This window comes from Psittacula echo (genome assembly GCF_963264785.1).
Source record: "Psittacula echo genome assembly, chromosome: 5".
In the NCBI taxonomy this organism is placed as follows: domain Eukaryota; kingdom Metazoa; phylum Chordata; class Aves; order Psittaciformes; family Psittacidae; genus Psittacula; species Psittacula echo.
This window is the reverse complement of record NC_137739.1, coordinates 52,854,446-52,868,226: the sequence shown is the minus strand read 5'-3', so window position 1 is coordinate 52,868,226 and position 13,781 is coordinate 52,854,446. Positions and strand designations below refer to the sequence as shown.

Below are 13,781 nucleotides of genomic sequence, written 5' to 3'. Positions count from 1 at the left end.
AAAGCCATATTAAGAACCCAAGTCCACTCCTCTGCCCTTGCATCCATTTTATCCTTGTACGTTTTGAAAGCTGTTACAGTGCAGAACAGCAGTGGTGCCACCAGAGTGAATTACAGAAGTCATTTGAAGGTAGTTTTAGGTCCTACAGTTTGAAGCCTGAGATCTGTTAAGGTTTTGCTTTTGTTTTTATATAACTTGAAAGGACAGTACAAGAAAGGGACTTTTCCAGTCTTACTGTTTTGATATGCTCTCCCCGTCCTTATCTGAATACAAAGATATCTTTATCTTAAAAATGGTGGCGAGGCCTTAAGTTCCCCAGGTGACTCTTACACTCTCATCGTCCTGGTGTTTTGTTTTGATTTCCACTGTACCGGTGTGGTTACTGGGGAGCAGGTGAGGGGGCTGGTGTGGATTTACCTGTAATGACTGTAATGGTTGGGGGATTTTTGTCAATTTTCTCAAATAAAGTTTCTTTTGGGAGAACCAACCCGCCTCGGTTGTCTGTGTGTCTCTCCTCTTTGTGCACATTCCTGTGCAAGCTGATGTGTTGCAGTACGCAGCCCCCCCTCGCAAGCCTTTGGGTTTCTGTAGCCAAAGGAGTTTGAGAATTCCAGGCTTTGGAAACGTACTGGCTGTTCCAGCTTCTCTGCTGAGTGGGACCAGCACAGCAGAGGAGGTGTCTCAGGTTACCATTTGTTGCTTGCCTTTGCCCCTCCTCGTAGTTATATACCTCTGTGTGGAGGAATTTAGAGGCTGATAGTGAAACAGGGCTGGTGCTCTAGAGCACAGGTCCTGGGTTTCTCTATCAGCTCCTATGTAAAATCTAGCTCATTAAGACAAATGGAATTAGCTTCCGGGTTTGTGCTTTAATGGGAATATTAAGTTGTTGCAAAGATGAGTTGGGCATGTGTGAGGGGCAGATGCTCACAGAAGAGAGTGGCTGAGTATTAACTGCTGTCAGATCTCTGCTGAGCCTGTGACCCTTTGGTCATGCAGTAGCCAAGTAACATATGCCACATAACAGGACTCTGGGCACATGAGTGCTACATAACTTGTTAGTATTATCGGGGAGGATTTAAAGAAGGGAAATTCCCAGATCTTTGGATAAGGATTAGCCTTTGCAAGTTCTTTCACGAATGAATGTTTGAGCATGTGAAATCATACAGCTGTTGTCATGCGGTAGGTTTGTGGTGTGTCTGGGCTGTTTTACAGCACTCTGCATGCAGAGCGAGTGTCTTCGTTCCATTTCACTTCTGGAAAGGAGGTTGAAGTTGAGCTGTTGCAGATACTTGGGTCTGAGCCCATCTTTGTGTGTGACAGATGCATCACTGCTAAATCTATACCTGCCTGTAGCAAACTGCATCAGACGTTTCCAGCCCCTTCCACCCACTTATCAATGTGACTAACGACGTAATTATTACACTACTTAATACCACGAGTGAGCATTCCTGAGTAAGGCTTATCTCTGTGTGTTCCCCCTCCCGCTATGCCAGCATAGGCTGTATCCTGTACAAAGTACCTGCTGCAGCTGTCTGTGTGCATGCGTGAGGGGATAAGCATTTTACACACTACGTTGCTCACTTCTTAGAAGCTGCTCAGGTATGTGAGAAATAGCCCATCACCTGCGTTGTTTCCTGACTGGCACATCAGGGACTTACAACTCAGACTAGTTTGGCAACTGGCTGGCGAGACCATGAGGGGGATTGCTGCCTGTGCATTGCATAGGGTCTTACAGCAGAGGTTTGAAAAAGCAGTGTGGCTTCTCCTCACCACTGCCAGCTCATGGGATGAATTCTGTCTCTCTCATCTTTACCTGTATCCCTCTGCTGTACTTGTCTTTCAGCTGCCTGGGAAGGCCTTGCCTTTAGTGAACAAAGTCTCTGAGAAAGTAACTTCCCACATGCTGAAGGTGACTTGTTGGCAAAGGAAAGAGCCAAACCTGAAATGGGTATGTTTTTCACAGGAGAAAAACGCAGGGTCTGGTGAAGACTGCAGGAGTTCAGGGTTGGGAGTTTCATCTGCTGCCCCTTCACCTGGAAAATTTGTCAGGCATGTGCTTATTCTGTTGTTCCTCCCCCAGACTACTGCTGCTGGCAGTGTGGTGGCTCTGGCAGGCCTGCCCTTCTCTGAGGAAGGTGGAAGGAGCAGAGGATTTAAGGGAAAAACTGCCTGTTGGCATTTCTTGGACTTTTTTTTAACTTGAAACATGTGAGCCCAAGCTTTTTCTGTAACACTAGAACACTTGCATTTGCCCAGCAGTGTTTGTAGGAAGCCTGTTTTGCTTTGCACTGGCAGGGACAAGGAGTTGCTCTGTTTCAGCTGTAGCTGAAGTGACTCAAACTTTCTCCAAAATGGCTGTTACAGATGCCTGGTTGCTCCTTCTGTTGCGAGAGGTCTGTGTGGTTTACCACCTTACGGCATTAGCTTCTGCACTTCCAGCTTGCTGCCACAGCCTGCCAGAGGTCCTGTGATCTCCAGGTGTGTTCCAGTGATCTTTGCTATGAGGATCATTTGTTTAGCTCATGTTTGGAAAAAGCTGCCATGTCCGGAAGGACCCATCTGACGTTTATTTCAGTTTTTGCAATAAAATGTGCAGGTTGAATAACTTCCTTTGGGGGCATGTTACTCAAAAAAGGTAACGACAAAACCATGGTCATGTTGCTCTGTCTCACTGTTGTGGTTTCCTGTCACTTAATTTCATTTTGGGGCTGATATTCCTGAGGTATCTTTTCCCTGAGCTTTCAAGTCAGACACATTATACAATACTTGCATAAGCTGCACCAGGATGTTCTGTTGGAATTGTAACGAGATGAACTTGGTCTTTCTTGGTTACGTGGGGATGCTGTTCTTACAGCTATCACGCAGGTGAGGCAAGTGGAGAGGAGGGCATGCTGGTGTCTTCCAGCTCCCATTGCAGCTCTGGTCTGATCTGCTGCAGAGCTTCACCCTCTAGGGTTTTCTCGCCTATACCAGCTGCTTGGTCTTTTATTTCCCCCTCAATATACTTTGTTTGCATAATCTTCCCTCAGCTGTAAGGTAGTTGCTATACATACGTAACTGGAATCTCATGGTGGTGTTTCTTAATTACAATTAACCATGTAGATGCCTTGTCACTTCTTACTTTCCAGTATGGGCTTCTCTTTCCTTGTCTTAGAAATATAATCAATATATTGTCTTAACTCTGAAAACCATGAATGAGATCTTTGAACTAGGGCAGATAGTTGCTACAATTTAGTTTAAATAACTTTAGTTTAAAGTGTTCCTACCCTTATCCAAATTCATGCTTTAGCAACGATTCTGTAAGAGGCAGAACGGCACACTGCCTCTAGATGGTGTAATTTCTTTAGATGCTCAGTAAAAACTTCCCTTAGGAAGAATCCTGCTGTAAGAGTTACTACCCTGCATTTTAAAGTGTAGTAAAGGCAGCACTGTGGGGAGGGTAAACCTGATTGTAGCTGCTACTGTGGTAATTTTATGGGAGTATTTGTGTAGTACTGTAGGTAAAATTGGCGAGATAACTCTACTTTTCAAATTGGAAAAATGAAGCTTGACCTTTTCCAATTACTGTTCCGGTTTTCTACAACTGGTCCAGATTCCTTAGTCCCATTTCTGTGAGATTTTGCCATCTCAATTACTATTATTATTATTAGCCAGGTACTCCCCTTGCAGTGGAGAGAAATCCTTAGGAGAACATGTCTGCGCTCTTTCATATGTTCCTGCAAACCCCTTAATTCTAAAACTGACATGCTGTCTTTGCTGCTTGGAAGGACATCTTTGTACAGAAATAGTTATGATGCACAGCAAATAAATTTTGATGGGTGAGTTACTTTTAAAACAGGATCATATTGTGCTGAACAGCTCTTTAACCTTCTCCACACTGTAAGGAACCCTGCCTGTTGTTTCATGCTCTGAGCAATAAAGTGTCTTTCCGAGGTAGTGGGATAAGAGCTAACCGGGCTTTGTTGTACCTGTTCTTAGGAGTTTATGCTTCAGCTCTTGCCATCTCCTGCAAATGTCAGATCCCGTGTTCTGAAGTGAACATTCTCCATTGTTCAACTCTGCTTTCCCATCTGTGGTTGTGCTGCTCGCCTTTGAAAACAGAATATTGAAATGATAATGGCCTCTGAAGAAAATCAATGGCTCACTGAAGACTAATGCTGCTAGTACTTCTTTACAACAGAGAAGTTATTGCAGCTCCAAATATAAAATGTTACTGCTGAAGTTTTCATCTTGGTTAGAGAGAAAAAGTCACAAACCATGAGTGTCATGGTCATCTTCCCAGCAGACCTTTGAGGTTGGGATACAGCCGTGGTGTTTATTGGGGTGTTTCTGTAATGTATATAGTGTGTGGTACAGTTAAGCAACAAGAAAAATTAATATCTGTGTGCTAAGAAACAGTAATGACTTTTTTTGATGGAAATCAGTTACTTCAGGCAGTTTTCCGTAGATATCATAGAATCACAGATTTGGGTTGGAAGGGACCTTAAAGATAATCCAGTTCCAATCCCCCTGCCATGGGCACAGACACCTTCCACTACACCACGTTGCTCAAAACCCCGTCCAACCTGACCTTTTTGATTACCGAAATATAAATTGAAAGCGTTTAAGGAAAATAACCCTGAACTCCTGACTTCTAGACAAGTAAAACAACGTCTCTGTTTAGACCTGAGGCACTGGTGCAGGCTTTTCGAGGCGGCGGGAAGTGGCAGGAGGAAAAGGTGAAGGAGGTTCCGGCAGCCTGCGCTTCGTTGTCGGTTCCGACGATGCCCCGTGCCCCGCTGCGGACAGGAGTTCCGGACACCCCAGCGCTTTTTGGAGCCATTCGCGGCAGGCGGGGCCCGGCGGCCTCGAGAGGCGGGAGCGCGGAGGTCGTCGCGGCGGCAGGAAGCGGTTCCGGGTCGTGGTTGGGAGCTAGCATGAAGGCCGTCGGGCCTCTTTGAGGGAGAGCCGGGCCGTAGGGGGGCTGCGCCGCCGCCATGTCGCTGGGCGAGTACGAACGGCACTGCGACTCCATCAGCTCTGACTTCGGCAGCGAGTCCTCGGGCAGGGGCGGCTCCCGCGGCGGCGGTGGCCTGCCCGGCGAGCAGGAGGAGCTGCACTACATCCCTATCCGCACCCTGGGCCGCGGCGCCTTCGGCGAGGCCACCCTCTACCGCCGCACCGAGGTAGGCTGCCCCGGCGGCGGGGCGGGGCGGGCCGGGCTGGGCCCCCGCCGGGCAGCGGGAGAGGGGCCCTCTCCTCCTTCTCCTTCCCCTTCTCCCCCGAGGAAGGGATCTCGGGGGCTGCTCCGAGGACCGCCGTCGGGGCGAGTGGGGCGGTTTCCGGAGGATGGGTGCTTGGAGGCGCCGGCGCCTGGAGAGCCGCAGAGAGGCTCCCCCCGCGAGTAACAGCGCTGGTGCGGAGCGCTGACTTCGGCCCTCAGTGTCGAGGGGCACAGGGTTTGGGTTTTGGCATATTTGAGTGCCACCAGTCTCTTGGTCACCTTAAATTTTCATAGGGACATGGGGAGACTCTTCTGACGCTAATAGATTCCTCATTTTTCTATGTTTTATTCCAGTCACAGAGGACATGGGGGCATCTCATACAGGTAATTCTCTTGCGTGATCAGCATTTTGGCATAGTCAGGGGAAACTGGCTGAAAAGTCGGTCCTCCCATTGCTCCCAAGTTCTTTAATCCCATTCAGTTCCATTGTAGTTGTGGTTTTTAGTGGCTGTCAGAGAAGAGCGCTTGACTTGATTCCCAAGGGAAGTTCTTCAGGCTTTTTCCTGGGGGAAGGCCACCCTGAGGCGACACAGCTCAAACAGTTGTAGGTGAACACTGTTCCCTGGGCAGATCACTCAGTGTGTGTCTGACAGCGTGGATGGGCCCAACAAGGTCAAACTTTGTTCTAGTTTCCTTTCTTGTTTTTCTTTTTTTTTTTTTTTAAAAAAAAAGATTACCTGAGTATTCTGGGGTACTTGTAATGGCTTATGGCCAGGTACAATACTCTGCAGATTTGGGATTGGAAATACACTGTTTTCCTTTTATTGAACTGGAGTGTGTGTAGTCTTTATTGAAACAAAGCAAACTCTGTGTCTTTCCTTCGAAACCTTGTAGTATGGTTTCTTTGGTGAATTTCCTCCCCAAAGGAGTGCTGGCCAGTTAGAAAGATGGCTTCAGGCCATTGCTATTCCTAGCAGCAAAAAGAAACCTTAAAACTTATTGTTGTGAAGAATCTCTGTCTGAAATCTGTAAGAGGTAAAATCTTTTTGCCTTTCCTGAAATTTGAATGTCCTGCTATAAAGGCACATACTGTTTTTAATGGCGTGGTTTGAATTGAAAGATGTTTTTGTGTTTCAGGATGACTCACTTGTAGTGTGGAAGGAGGTGGACCTGACGCGACTGTCAGAAAAGGAGCGTCGCGATGCCTTGAATGAAATCGTGATCCTCGCACTGTTGCAGCATGAGAACATCATTGCATACTACAATCACTTCATGGATAACACCACGCTGCTGATTGAGCTGGAATACTGTAATGGTGAGATCCCCTAATCCCACTTACAAACAGGCGGCTGCCACATTGCTGTGCCATCCTCCCGCAGAACCTGCAGGGAGTATTCCTGGGGTGTCCTCTAGGGAGCAGAGGAGAATTCTGCTGCATAGCTCCTGAAGATGGGATTGAGAAACCTTCTGACTGATTGGTGTTTCAGGTGCCAAAGAAAGAAGCCCAGTAGTTAGTGCAGGCAGTTCAGGCATTAGGTGATTTCTGGAGCCGGTGCAGTGGAAGAAGTGGGTTATTGGTAATGTACATTTCTACTGCATCTTGCTGTGTTCTTTTAGGACAGTGGGAAAAGACTGTGAGGATATTGGGGCCTGCCAGTACAGAGTACTGGGTTGAGTGCAGCTGTTTCTCAGTAGCATCACTTAAATAGACCCCTCCATTTGGCAATTATAAATCAAAGCTTAAAAAACCTGCAGTCAGGACTTCTTCCTGAGTTGTGGTATCAGCTTCTACATTTGCCATAAAAATATATATATAAATCTGGTCCTTCTGGTGGTGGAGAAAACTTTAAAATTCCATGCAAGAGTAATTCACGTGGTATTGTTTGGAGTTTGCAGTGGAAACAGTGCTAGTTGAGATGGAGAGGTAGAAGGATTTGATGTGAAGGTGTGAGTAGCAGCTGCTCTTACACAACTGGAAGAGGAGGTCATACGCAGCTGGTACAGCTGGAACAGGATACCTACCTAGAAATGCACTATAGTTCCTATTTGGATGAGTGGGACTGGGTATCCTGTGTGTGTTTGGGGGTTGTGTTGAGCCTTGGCTCATCAGCAGAAACTTTTTTTTGGTGGAAGTGGCTGTCATCATGTTGTAATCATTTTGAACAGATTGCTTTCACTGGGAGAGGTTGGGGAGGACAGTGGAGTTGTGCAAAGTATTCTAGAGGGGTGTCAAACACCTTGTTTGGCAGGTTAACCAAAGCTGTTTCTGCTTCTCTGCTTTTCGTTTTTATTCACGGTGGAGTCCAGTGCAAGAATAAGGGAATGTTAGCTCTTCGATGCACCATTTATTTTAGGAGTACTCTGTGTGAGTTATTTAGCTGCTTCAAAAAGACTGCATGCTTAGGGCCATTATAAATACCTTTGAAGTCGTAGAGAAAAGCTGCATAGTACTGATGTGTGTGCGTGTTTGCTAATGTCTCTAAACAGTTTGTTTTACTCTGGGACAACAACCAAGACGTGTATATAGCCTGCATTGCCTGAATATGCCTAAGTGGTGCAGAACTAGAAACATGAGAGAGAGGGAATCACATTTAGACTCATGGATATTGGTTCTGCCAATGTGTTAATAGTTGTTTATGTGGGTTTTCTTAAGGTGTACAAGTCTAAGATAATTTGTGAGTAGTTTTTAAAGTAAAGCTGGGCTAGTCACTATCAGACACCCTCAGAATCCAGAGTTCTTACTGTTTAATTGGCATGTCTCTCCTGGAGATTTAGAAAAGACTTTCAAATTTAAGTAGATTTTGTCCCCATTTTACAGGGGAGCAAGTCAAGTTACTGATTTATTTGCCTATAGTTCTGAATATATATATCATGGTACCATAAGACTTGGATTTATCATGGGATATCATCAGTAAATACATCTGAAATCTATTTGGGAAGAAATATCCTACAAAATATGTTTGCTGAAGAGAGAGCCATGTGAAGGAAGGTAAGATGTGATTAGATTAAAGAAATAATTGATTCTTTTTAGTATGTGTGCATAGATGTGTTGGTTATCTGAGTCGAGCTAATTTGCCTCCTTGTGTAAGATTTTGGCAATGTAGTACCTGTTGTTCTGCTCTGGTTCAGAAGAGCTGCAAAAAAGATGGCAAAAAATCACAGATGAGGGACAGAATTCACTGAAAGCCTGCTTAGCCTGAATTGCTAGGAAGAGGGTTCAGAAGAAGAGGCAGAAGTGAATACTTTGGTTAAATTGTCATTGTGATTTGTAGATAATTTGCAAATGTGAATGTAAGGCAGAAAAAAGAAATGCTGAGAGGTTATAGCAAGGCTGAATGAGAAGAACTTAAGCAAAGGGAATCTTAATTAGAATATGAAAAAAATCTCACTAGTATGGAAATAAATCCTGTGAGGAGGAAAAGGAGCCATTGCGACCATTGCTTGGACATCTACAACTTGACAGGCCCATGGAAATACAGCAGAAAGCTGTCTTGCACCATACCCATGGGAATAGGAAAGGGCCTGGTGGTCCGTTGGTATTAGACTATAATATATGATAATTGGGAAATGAAATAGCAACCGGATGTGATCAGAGATTTGGGGTTTACTGGTAGGATACTAATCTGACAAGGAATCTTGCTGCCTGCAGCTCTCAGCATCATTTCTGTTAGCTCCTTGATATTCAGTCTGCCATCTTGAAACTGTGAGGTGCCCCGAAGAGTCTGCTGATTCCAGGCTTCTATCAGTGGTGCTGCTGTTGCCAAGGCTTTCTGTATTCTGCACTGATGTGTTTGACAAGGCAGATGAAGGAGAAAGGCAGGTCAGAGCTGGGCAGTAAGTGGGGAAAGGCAGCAACTTGTGCTTTTAGGGACTACTCTGAACTTACAATTATTTTCTTTCTCCTTTTTAATGTATTACATATTTATATATAATGCTGAGCAGGACAATCTCACATAACGTGGTGTACAGGTTATAATTGTTAATGTATTACAATAAGCAATTACAGGTAAAAAGTAGGGATTGCTAGCCTGTCTTACAGATTCACTTTTCAGATAGTAGTGAATGGTGGTGTTATAAAAGAATCATCTCTGCTTAAGCTTAGATATGCCAGTGAAGTTCTTAAGAAAATCTTAATTTTGTGAGTGCCTGACAGTTTAAGTGAGGAGTGCTGAGGAAGAGCTGTTGTGATTCATCAGATCCCTTAGGAGATTTGAGTATTCTCAGTAGTACCTGAGCAGAGTAATTGCTACCATTAACCAAGATGAACCTCTCTGTCTTCTCATTCACTTCTAATTACAGGAGGGAACCTCTATGATAAGATTCTGCGGCAGAAAGACAAGTTATTTGAAGAAGAGGTAATTGGACTTGTTTGAGGGAGCAGTGGGGCTGGCCTAATGTTTTGGGGATCTGCCTGGTTATCCGAGTATACAATATCTTTTCCATAGTGCTGGTAGGAAGGAATTTCTGTGTATGTCTGGGCACTGACATCCTCTCCTGTTGAACATTGCAAGCATTTATGAACTAACAAAAGGTTTTTTATTTTCCTTTTTGTCTGTCCATAAGCAGTATAAACTTGGCAGGGAGGAATAATGAAAGAGAGCACTCAACTGACTTTGGTCACCTTCTTGTCTTGGCTAACGTTTAACTTTAAAACTTCTTCCTGTGTTTGTTCCTAGTTAATACTCAGCTTCTCTCTCTTCTTAACCATTTTGCAGGTTCTTTTCTGAGTAATTACCTTGAATCTGTCCCACCATGGACATTTTTCTTTCCTTGTTCCTTTTTCTCTCTTTATTTTTTTAAACTTATTTTCTGCTGTCTGCTTGCACCTCAGACTGAGGTGATTAATGATTATTCTTATTTATCTTGCGTAATGACTTTTAAGGCCTTCCATCTCATGGGGAATATTAAATGGTTACAGTTCATATGCCAGAGAGCCCAACTGTTGATCTTTCCCAGATGGTTGTTGGCTGTCATTCCTAAGTCTTTTCACTCACTGAATCCTGTGACGCTTGTCAGGATAGACACTATGAATGGCACTAGGACAATCTACCTTTGGAATGTCTTTTCAGAGACTTCCAAACCAGGAAATTCTGTATTTTCATACTCCTGAAGGAGCATCTAAATGGTGCTGTCAGGCCTTTCTGCTGTGACTCTATGACAGGGATGTATGGGGTTTGGTATTTTGTTGGGATTTTGCAAGCCTCGAACAATGCTTTTCTTTCTACCTTTGCAGATGGTTGTTTGGTATCTCTTTCAAATTGCGTCAGCTGTGAGCTGCATTCATCGAGCAGGAATTCTTCACAGGTAAGTGTGGCATGCAGTAATGCTAAGGTAATCAGTGCAGTCATTGGAGTAAGTGCAGAAATCCTCTAAGTAGCCTTTGCTTCTCTGTTTAAAGCAAGCACTGGGCATCTCTCCAAAGCATAACTGGACTGCTTAGATGTTAAATATCCCTTCTGTAAAGAATTTATTGGGCCGGAAACAGTCTTGTTATAAACATGCAAGAAATTTTATATATGAAGATGGAATTGCCGTCTTTGATGCTGCCACTTTGTGAACAAAGAGCTAATACATGTAGGAAGGAAATAAATTGGCCCTTTATTGCCATAGCACATAAATGATGTTTGCTAAAGTGGGTAGGAAGAACAGTTACCCCAGGCCAAAGGTACTTCCTACCCTCTCTGCAATTAATAGCTTCAAACCAACATGGACGTCCTTCTGTGATTCCTAGAGGCTAACAGTGATGAAGGCTTTGCATTGGTGCGTTGCTGTAGTATAACCACTGGGAAGATTTGTCCTGCATTTGGCTGAATCTCATTTCTTTGGCCTGTTATTTAAGGAAGTAATACAGCTTGTTAGCTTGTAGTGGTAATTTTGACATTGACTGAGATTTCAGTGAGTAGATAATTATCTTTTTCTGTTGCCCTTTTCTGTTTGGGAGGGGTAAATTTTATGTCTCACGTGTGCTTCAAGGAGGCCATGATGTTCTGTGGAGTACCACTTGTGTGGGCAGCTCTTCCCAGCATGGTTGGATTGTGCGCTGCACAACGTCCTTCTCTAACTAATGAGCATAGCTGTGTGAGGATGTTTTCTGTGGGATAACATCCTGGTTGCTGCCATGCTGAATCTTTGGTAGTTGGAAGCCTTGCTAATGGAGGGTTGGTACCCTACACTTGACAAAGTAGTGCCTAAGTTTTTGGCCTAAAGCAGATGTTGTGTCTGTCCTGCTTTGCAGTGATTTCCTGCTTACCGCCTCTGTTGCCCATCTTCACAGCAGGGTTCACAGTCTAGGAACTTTTGTGGCCCAAAATCCTTCCATAATAACAAATTGAACAGCTATTTAAATGTTTGCAGTGATTTCCTTCTGCTGCAAAAAAAGTCCTGTGACCCAGGACTTTGCGATGCCCCAGGTGGATGAATGCAAAGTGCTGCTTTAACTTGATGTCCTGATCTACACTGGGAAGTTGTTGGTACGTTAGGAAAAGGGGGTGTTATGAGGTGTTGGCCATGGGAAGCGTATCATACTGCGGGGGCTTCCTCTCCATATTTACAGCCTCTTGTATTGATCTCTGAAACTACATATAAATTGTTGTCTGGGAGAAGGTGTTTTCAAGGAGTTTTGGAATTCAGCATTTGTGATCAGTGTTTTGATTTTCTGGACGTAGTACATCATGTTACAAAGAGTTGTTCTTGAGGCATGAGGTAGAGGGATGTTATGTTTAAGTTCTAGAGTGTTGTCTGTTTCACACTCTCTGTGTTTTTATTTGCATACTTACATATTCATGCATACATTTATGTTTTTGGTGAGCTCAGTGACTCCTGGCTTGGGTCTATTTATAAAACAGGAAAAATAGGACTGCATAATGCTCTTCATACAAGATGAGACTGAGAGGGGGGAAAGAGCTATCTTTGATCTGTGGCCTTTATATAGGTGTCTGGAGCCTGAGCTGTTTAGACTATGTTGAGTTTGTGCAGGGATTTGATAAAATATGGATAACTACAGTTACTGCTCCAGAACTTGGAATCAAATTGCCTTTGGAGAGCTCTGTATGTGTGAGAGAAAATAGAGTAGCAAGTACCTCGTTTTGGGGGGAGGTATAATAATGTGTGGAAAACTGAAATCTGGAGATATATTGGTGTGTCTGCATTTCTTTTTCTTCTTTCAGAGATATAAAGACATTAAATATCTTTCTAACCAAGGCAAACCTGATTAAATTGGGAGACTATGGATTGGCGAAGAAGCTGAATTCTGAGTACTCTATGGCTGAGACTGTGAGTATCTGCTGCCTTTGTGTGCAAACTTGAGGTGTGTTTTTCTTTCATCTCTGCATGCCTTGCAGAAGATCAGGGATGCTGTACATTCTTGCTGCTTGTTTTCTGTAGTTTTCCTTTCACTCTCCTCTTGGTTTCCCTCAATGTTACCTCACTAACACTGGCATAATTGCTGGAGTGTTGCAGCCTGAAGTTATCCTTGTTCTCAGGTTGCCTTTTGGAGGTTTTTGTCTGTGCAAAGCAGTAGTAGACTAAAGATAAGTGCCGCTATGGGCATGGAATTGTGCCAATATAGCCATGCTAGAAAGCACTACTTTCCTTTCACTGGTACCTAGGCTTGGTACTTCCAAAGGTGAATCTATATGACAGCAGCGTTGTCCAGAGTCGCAGGGACAGCAGTACAGTCATATCAGTATGCCACTGTTCCTCTGGGCGAGTTAAGCCCAACTTAGCAAATTAAATGAATTTGGTCATGCCCCTGTGCTAACAGGAGTATTTACCTCAGCTGGATCTTGGGTAGTTCAGATGTGCTTGCCTGTCATTGCACTGTGCCATAGATAGGTCTCCTATCTCTTTTAATACTTGGATTCTGAGCTGAATTACAAAGAAGCAAGCAAGGCAGTTGTGCTTCTTAGAGTAACCACAGATATAGTCTATTGGTAATGCTCTTGGAGAGGGGCAAAGCTTTCTTAGGAGAGATTAATTCTACCAGAAGGCTGTCAAGCCTGGCTTTGTTCCAGACCCTTCCAGAAAGTGTTTTTGCAGCCAGAGTTAGTAACACAGGGTGAGCTGTGTTGCAGGCACCTGAAAGGCTCAGCTTAGATTTCCCAGCTCCATAAATTTCTGCGGTGAGCTCTAGGCTTGGAAAAGGAGACATTGTCTCAAGCTGCTATCTACTAGAGGCCTTTATTATAGTTTGGGATGCAAGGCAGCTTGCACTTCCTCTTACCAGACCATATTATTACATTTAAGGCAAGCTATTGGTGTTCTGTTAGGATGTGTAGTTAAATACTTGTCAACCTCCTTCCAGAACATGGATGATACTGTGTGATTGCACAGTCAGTGGGAACTCAGGGCTACTGCATAAAGCCCTCGCAGCAAAACCACTTCTGTTTTGTCACATTTTTCATGGCCACCTGGCTTTGAGAGAAAGTGCAATCTGTGCTGTGAATTTCCAGGTTTGGTTTTGCCTGGTTTGTGTGTGCATTTGCACATGCAAGCTTTTTTTTCCCCTTTTTCATTTCAGAAAAATTCTGAACGACTGATCTTAAACCATCTTTCATTCTGTATGTGCTGGGTGTGCTCT

General features: G+C 44.1%; 1 protein-coding gene across 2 annotated transcripts in view; it reads left to right on the top strand.

The window, feature by feature from the left end:
• The first annotated feature begins 4,961 nt into the window (after window positions 1-4,961).
• Window positions 4,962-13,781, top strand: part of NEK9 (NIMA related kinase 9) — a 28,081-nt gene continuing 19,261 nt past the window's right edge. Inside the window, exons 1-6 of one of the 2 annotated variants that reach the window (XM_080618851.1) lie at window positions 4,962-5,165; window positions 5,558-5,587; window positions 6,341-6,518; window positions 9,503-9,558; window positions 10,437-10,507; window positions 12,370-12,475. In XM_080618851.1, the coding sequence (XP_080474977.1) occupies window positions 4,977-5,165; window positions 5,558-5,587; window positions 6,341-6,518; window positions 9,503-9,558; window positions 10,437-10,507; window positions 12,370-12,475 (630 nt within the window). In that variant the 5' untranslated portion in view covers window positions 4,962-4,976. The remainder of the gene's footprint in view (window positions 5,166-5,557; window positions 5,588-6,340; window positions 6,519-9,502; window positions 9,559-10,436; window positions 10,508-12,369; window positions 12,476-13,781) is intronic. The other variant, XM_080618852.1, reaches the window with a different exon arrangement.